At 40.4% G+C, this 7,693-nt stretch overlaps 1 protein-coding gene across 1 annotated transcript; it reads right to left on the reverse strand.

Moving 5' to 3' along the window:
• Positions 1-1,047: 1,047 nt before the first annotated feature.
• Positions 1,048-7,207, reverse strand: LOC115672123 (phosphate transporter PHO1 homolog 10-like). Its single transcript, XM_056309999.1, has 14 exons — positions 6,877-7,207; positions 5,539-6,153; positions 4,910-5,141; positions 4,779-4,827; positions 4,551-4,622; positions 3,968-4,097; positions 3,727-3,847; positions 3,344-3,602; positions 3,121-3,225; positions 2,996-3,040; positions 2,757-2,906; positions 1,853-2,131; positions 1,618-1,754; positions 1,048-1,399 (listed from the first exon to the last, which is right to left on the reverse strand). The coding sequence occupies exons 2-14, from the start codon at positions 6,101-6,103 to the stop codon at positions 1,282-1,284; spliced, it is 2,262 nt and encodes a 753-aa protein (XP_056165974.1). The 5' UTR covers positions 6,104-6,153; positions 6,877-7,207; the 3' UTR covers positions 1,048-1,281.
• Between the last annotated feature and the right edge of the window lie 486 nt (positions 7,208-7,693).

The raw sequence follows: 7,693 nt of genomic DNA on the forward strand, positions 1-7,693 counted from the left end.
AGTAGGATAAAGATAGCATCGCGAAGTTCACTGAAATTCTTCATGGCAAATTGTTCAAACGCATTGACCCTTAACCCCTCCCATTTGCTTCCTCACCAAATGAAAGCATTGCCTCCGCTTCGAAGCACCTGCTGAAACTCTTTTTTTTTGGTAAGGAGCACCTGCTGAAACTCTTTGGGCTAAGAATACAAGAAAAAGTGGGAAAAGTGTCAAAAAAGTCCTAAACCTTTTGCATTGGTGTCAATTTAGTTCTAAACTTTTTTTGGTGCCAATTCAGTCCTAAACCTTTTGCATTGGTGCCAATTCAGTCATAAACCTTTTGTATTGATGCTAATTTAGTCCTAAACATTTTGTATTGGTGCCAATTGAGTCCTAAACCTTTTGCATTGGTGCCAATTGAGTCCTAAACCTTTTTTTGGTGCCAATTCAGTCATAAACCTTTTACATTGGTGCCAATTCAGTCCTTCCGGTTAATTTAGCTCAAAAAGGTTTATGACTGAATTGGTACAAATGCAAAAGGTTTAGGACTAAATTGACACATATGCAAAAGGTTTAGGACTCAAGTGGCACCAAAAAAAGGTTTAGGACTCAATTGGCACAGATGCAAAATGTTTAGGACTCAATTGGCACAAATGCAAAATGTTTAGGACTGAATTGGCACCAATGCAAAATGTTTAGGACTAAATCGGCATAAATGCAAAAAGTTTAGGACTGAATTGGCACAAAAAAAAGGTTTATGACTAAATCGGCACCAATGCAAAAGGTTTATGACTTTTTTGATACTTTTGCCAAGAAAAAGTTATCTGTCCTTATATTTAAGACAACTCTTTCCTAATTGTTCGAAGAAAATTCCGTAACATGACAGATGGCTTCTGGCATGTCTAGATTAGAAACCCTAAAAAATGGATATCTAAGAGACTACGCAATCAAATCGACAGTCATTTTCAACGAAATTCTAAATAGAGGGAGACAGGACCTTTCATGTGTTTCAGATCTGAAAATAGAAAAGTCCATGGCATTCAATAGGCCAAGTTTGAATATGAATGATGAGCTAAAATCAATTTCACTAACAAGTTTCATGTGTATTAAAATGCAGAAAGTATGTCACATTTCTGCTTGCTACTTAATTAAGACAAACAAGTTAGCTGGAACAGCCTGAGCTCGCATAGAAGGTAGAATTCGACACATGCCAAAAAGCCGCATGTTCTGATGGAAACTTTGGTTGCAGATTGCCCGTGAGGAGCACCATATTGACCTCACGGATTTGAACTCCGAATCACCTTAGTCATCTTTGTCAGAGTTGTCATCACCAGTGCCCTCATCATAGAAATTGAAGGGATGAGGGACAGACTTAAATGCCCGGTACTTTCCCACATTGTTTAAATGTTCATTCTCCAACCTGATAAATTGCAATCCTCTTTAACGATGTCATAAAACAAAACCTTTTGTTGCAATGATATCGAAGAATAATAAGCCTTCTTCTGATCAGCACAATCAGTGAAAGATGTTTCATTCTTGCTCATGCCACTACTTAATGGCCGGAAAGTTTTATCAAACAGTAATTCAATCAGCAAATAGACACTGAACTTTCTCTTTATATTTGAAGAGGTATGGTACCTGAAGAAGCTCCAGATTCCACGACGAAGGATTTCTAGACAAGAGACAATGGTTGTAACTGCCATCTTATGCAGGGAGCGCAACTTGAACTCCAGCACGAGCTGCATCCAGGCCAGTCTCAAGACTACGTTTAGAACCTACAGTGGCATCCAGAAGGAAAAAAAAAATATCAACTTAAAAGAAACGTAAACAGTGAGAGCACAAACAAATTCTGGCGTAAGAAATAGTCATGTACCATGGCTGCAAAATAAACACTTTTATGTGAAATGAGAAGTTTATCCCTCAAGTAAAAGTTCCTGGAATGCCTTCGAAGAAGCCCCCAGTCTACTACAATATCCCAATATGTGTTCATTATTGTCGCGACGGCTGAGCTGATGAAAGCAAGAACCAACCATGCACGTCCCTTCTTGAGTTCACAAGCAGTTCTTACTAGAACTGCCACAATTGTCAGGAAGTATTTTAACCCATTGAATCCATGCACCGCATCTCCTTCTTCACACAATCGCCGGAGGCACTGAACGATAACACGAAATCTTCTCCAAAAGTCAATGCTCAAGATTCATGTAAAAGTAATTATCATGAGACTCCAGCTACACTTTCCATTAATACCAGGCTAGTACATCAGAAGTACTCTGACAGTGAATACGAGCAAATGCTGTCAGGGAGCATTTATTCAAAGGACAAAACGCCATTTCTCGCAAAATAAGTTGCACAAATGTTTCCTAAGTTAAGCAGTTGTGTACTTGGATGTTTGTATCATCACTACTATTTTTTTAATTATTTTCATGCACCCAAGTGAACTCAAGGCAGCAAAAGAACGCAAATCAGCAAGAGTCCTTCCAAGATGTACTTCAGATATACCAATTGCAATGGCTAACTACAGTAATAGTTATTCCATGTTGCAGTTACTTTCAATCAAATTCGTTATACTTTCAAGTTTTTTATTGGCCCGTTGTATATTCAAGATGATTACAATCAGATCATTTTGTCAGACATCCACTTAACGGAAGCTTATTTATTGAAAGAAAACTCGGTAATTTTACCAATCACAAACAAAATTTCGCTAACAGTATCCTCTCTTGACTTATCCCTATGCTGTTGTGAAAGTTACCAGAGAACACTTTGCAGAAAAATCTCACCTGCAGGAAGCGCATCCAATACGGGATGATGGCAACAATGAAATAGAAAACATTATAGACACCATGGCTGTGGCACCTATTTCGTCTCTGAGAATACTCTCCCAACCCATAATAGCAAATGTACAGCTCAAGACTCCTTATAGCCTGCACCTGAAAATTAGGATGATGGAAAGTATGTTAAGAAAATGTCTAAATGGAGTGGCCAATGAAAAAATTAAAAGCACTTCCTAACTTTACACCTGGCTGGTAAGGTGGTCTGCCAAGAAGAAATCTGGAAGAGTAACCTGCTAGGACAGAACATAATAAACTGTATCACCATCTAGCTGAACGTCCTAATGGATACTCTACATCTCATCTTGTTTACCTTGTAGAGAGGAGCACAAATACAGTGAAAAAGACATCTGATGAAGAAAAAGCGACTTGAACCATATATGATGTTAAAAGGGCAGAAAAGTATTATAAGAACGACCTGCACTGAAAGAACAGCTAATCAGAAAGAATCATACCACAAGCATAAGCAAATTGGATAGTTGGAAGGATGAAATCCGTTTAGAAAAGGGAGATGGGGACTATTTGAATTGTCGTACCGTGACTAAGCTTAAAGGAACCAGTTCAGTGAATGTCTTGAAATTTCGAGTTTTTGAGCCCAAATCCAGGTACAAATTTACCAGGAAACTGCCAAGTGCAAGTACTGCTAGACCAGTGCTTACAAGAAATACTTCACGATATCCCAGTTCTGTTCCTTGCTTAAACCCAAATATAAATGGGTAGTTAATCCGATATCGTCTCCAGAAGTATATATTTGCCGCATAAGTTAGCATATGGAGAATGACATATCCAAAAAAACTGCAAACATGGGGGGAAAAGATTTTCATTGATGGGATTCATCCATCCAATTAGATAGGTATCCAAGATGCATTTTCAGATATTTCATGGAAAGTAAATTAAACTTCAACAAGGTCTTTCCTACCTGTATAAGGGGAAAATGTTTTCCATGTATCTTGCACCTTCCTCCCTATCCATCAAATTTTTGGTTTCTATTCTCAGAACAACAGCAATCACAAGTGCAGCTGAGCAACCAGAAAAAAAACCTGGAAACCAGAAGAATCACATTGCAGTTTGTAGTTTTTTCATGCCCTAACAAGCAATGAAGACCCGAAATTGTGAATGTATCCTGATATAACTACATTACTAAAACAAATATCCTTAACCTGAGAAAAATGTTACTTTATGCCTCTCTTTTTTTGGCTTCGGTCTCAATGACTTCATGCCTTCTCTGCGATTTGAATCAGAAAAATGCTGGACAAAAGTTGCTTCCACCCTCTCCAAGAGACTAGTGACCTGTGTACAATTAGTCTTTTAGTGTGAGAGTAATGCTTTTTTCACAAGGTACAGGTAAGAGTAACATGGGTTTAATAAAACTTGGCAAAGCTTTTGTATTTCTATATTTGACTCTTGACCAAATTCACTAATGTATTTACTCCTATCCTCATTATTAGTGCGAAGGATTACGAATTGGGATAGGATCACGGTTGATATTACTCTAACCCCCTAATAATGGTTGTTCCCATCAAGTAGATGAACTATAACCCGACAAGGCATAAGACCAAAGAAAATAGAGAATTCATACGTCCATCAACCATTCTGAGTATAAATTCCTATCTGTACTGAGGATATAATGGACTTATTAGCTCCGTATATTTTTGGGGCTGAATTTTACATGGGTTCCTATGAAGGATTGCATAGTACAATATCCCAAAGACCACACACCAGCTTGTTGGTTAGAGAACAAACCTCATCAGAGCTGCCTAGGTAAGAGTTGTCCACTGTTTCCATGTATGACCTGGCTGCTCTTCGTGATGTGATCTATGATATAGGCAACAACAAGAGAATCCTAAAATTATAACTAAACCATACTTCCTATCAATTGACAGTTATATACATTGTCACATGATTACGTGACGAATAAGAAAGCTGAAAGGAGCAACAAAGAAACCTAGCAGTTCGGTGCTGATGTCTGACCTTTTCATATTTCTTCAAAATCTTTGAAAAGGCTGAGAGGTTCATAAAGCTGGTCTCATCATAGGACAGCAATAACTATTCAATAGAGGGAAAGCAAATACCCCAGAAACAAAGAAATTACAACATTTCACCTAAAAAGCTTTAAAAGGCGGAGTTTCTGATAGAATTCGATAAATACAAGCCTCAGTCTTTCTTCCACTTTCCTCAGCTCCTCTTTTTTGAATCTCAGTTCGACATCTTTGGAATCTCGGAAAACGCCTTTCAATGTCGAAATAGGAGATTCAAGTGGTTTGTGAATCTTCACGTGCTCAAGTACTTTAAGGGAGTCCTGTCTGCATCCATTCACCTTTTGTCTGCACACGCCTACAGAACAGGTCATATGAGGTGGACGGTTGATCCTCCTTTTTCTGTGTCTTTTCAGTAATATCATCACATTGAGTACTGTGCTCCATGATTAGAAAAGAAAATTATTTTGTATAGATACATCACCCTAGGATAGATTCTTCCGAGCAAAGTACCCGAAGACTTCAATCCCTATCTTTCCTAAGAGAGAGAAGTACCCTATTGACCAGGAAGTGTTTATCTTACAGTGATTTTTACTAGATCAAATAATGGTTTCAATAATCATGGGCACACAATTTAAGACACGTATTTAACTTGAACCCTCGTATATTTTATCATCACAAGAACTCCCCATTGTAAGCAAAACCTAATTCTATAAATACTAAATGCAATGACTGAATATAAACCACGCCCTTACCTGAATTACCATCTTCATTTAGGTCGTTACTAGGTGACAGCTCTGCGGTGTCAGTGTTAGTTGAATATGTCTTCAAACTGGAGCCATTAGCATCAGGGTTTTCCACCTTAATTCTCAAGGCAACCAGTGCATCCATCTGTCTATCTAGTGAAGAAGCTTCATTCATCAGTTCCTCTACCTTATCTTTATAAAAGGTATTTACCTTGTTAAGCTCTTCATCAAGCTTCCTGAAGAACATAGCCTCGATATCTCCTCCTTCCTTAGATTGCTTGAGAAAGTCAGTCCTGTAACTCTGCACAGAACCTGCCCCTTGAGATGAATTAACAGCGATCACTTGGTCCTCAATATCTCTCTCGCTAGGTGGAATGCTAGATGGTACAGTTAGTCTATTGAAGGATCTGTGCAATGCCAATCTTTGCTGAAAGGTTCTCAAAGGCGTCGCCGGTTGCTTGCTCTGCTTAAAGAGCACTATCTCCCTCAAGATCCTTTTCAGACCATTGTAATCCATATAGGCCTCGACCCACTCGGGCACTTTTTGTCTCTTAAAATGCTTGCCAAACTTCATCTCTGCAGTTCTGGAACGAGCTCTTGCTGTGTTTTAAGCGTTCATATACTCTGAAATACCGGGACATACATGATGAGTAAACTAAGACTAAGGGAAAAGCATCCTGCCTAAGACATTCACGAAGACGAAAACCAGTAACTCGCAGAAACAAGGAAAGGCGGAGCGCGAAAAGCCGGCCTTTAGAAATATACAAGCGGGACAGAGATATCATTCAATCATATCTGTTACACGAAATGAAAAAAAAAAACAAAACACACACCCACTTCTATAAAAGCACCACCCCATTATCTAACAGAATTGCCCACCGGCCGTAGCATGAAAAAAAAAAAAGGTTTTTTTATTAAGCGGCGCGACGAACTCAAACGAACGAGAGAGAGAGAGAAAGACATCCAGTGGTCGATCATATCATAGGCCACGTAAACGAGCCGAGGTGGCGACTACAGACGGATAGAGATCGGCATTTTTGCAGTGCATAGCCCTAAGTCCAGCACCAGTGCTTTTTCGAAGGGAAACGCCAGACATGCACAGCACCCAAAAAAGAGGAACCGACATAGAGGGGACAGGACTAGCGGGGCGAGATGGCGCCGGAGGTGACGATTCCAACATCAACTCCGACGATCAAAGCAAAAACCTCCATCCTCTCCGGCAGATACCGATACGGCACGAAACGCGAATGGACGTAGCACGTATGGCACTGGCGCTCGCGAATCGCAAATCACACACAGTGTCTCTGAGCTCGAGGAGAACTCGTCAATGGCGGACCGAAATCGTACCTCGATCAGCAAGATGAGCGCAGAAGCCGCATCCGAATTCGCACTCGCACTGAGAAATCTCTCTCTCTCTCTCTCTCTCTCTGTCTCTCTCTCTCTGTGGCATCGGAAACGAAGCAAAAATGGAAGTGGCTCTTCGGTGCCCCCTGCGGAAGCTATATGCTCTGCTGCTGCAGCGGGATGCGAGTTAGTTATGCTCCGAGATCGGGTGCGGCGCGGACCACCGTGCGCGAAACACCTGTCCAACCACGTTTCGGCTCCCGAGCATCGGTCCCGGACCGTTCGACAAGTGGCTGGCGTTGGATTGGGGGATCGAGACGGCCGGCGTGGAGCGGGGAGCAGCGGAGCGCGAAATGCCGTTAGCGGTGGGAAGTGTCAACAGTCATCCAGCGGGGGCGCGACGCGTGTCTCCCGGATTCGACCCGGGATCGGCACGGGTCTGGATTTATATGCAATAGGGCATGTCAAAAATGAATAATGCGGAAATTATTAAAACTTAATATCTGACGTGGCGGATTTTCCGTGAGGTGTTACGCAGACCTAGTAGATTGTATTAAATTTCGGTATCTCTAGCCTTATCTACCGTCAGATTTAGTAAATCGTGCAACTTTATGTAACGATAAAGAAAGCGATCTAATGAGCTTACCAACTGAAATTAGAACAATTTCTTCAAAATTGTATTAAATGATTGCATTAAATTTTGGTATGTCTAGACCTTAGGGTGCGTTTGTTTTGCAGAAAATGTACCATTTCTAAAAAATACTTTTCAGGAAATCAATTTTCAGGAAAATGAGTTCATTTTTCGGTGTCTGGCTAAAAC

Source organism: Syzygium oleosum, unplaced genomic scaffold (genome assembly GCF_021117445.2).
Source record: "Syzygium oleosum isolate NSW1041296 unplaced genomic scaffold, Sole_v2.1 Sole_v2.03, whole genome shotgun sequence".
Taxonomy (NCBI): domain Eukaryota; kingdom Viridiplantae; phylum Streptophyta; class Magnoliopsida; order Myrtales; family Myrtaceae; genus Syzygium; species Syzygium oleosum.

Excerpts from the sequence above, each read along its gene's own strand:
- LOC115672123 (XM_056309999.1), bottom strand. The coding sequence starts at position 6,103 with ATGAAGTTTGGCAAGCATTTTAAGAGACAAAAAGTGCCCGAGTGGGTC. Across the intron at positions 5,142-5,538 it reads AAATGAAGATGGTAATTCAG|GCGTGTGCAGACAAAAGGTG; the intron begins GTAAGGGCGTGG and ends CCTGTTCTGTAG. Across the intron at positions 1,755-1,852 it reads GTGTTTATTTTGCAGCCATG|GTTCTAAACGTAGTCTTGAG; the intron begins GTACATGACTAT and ends ATGCCACTGTAG.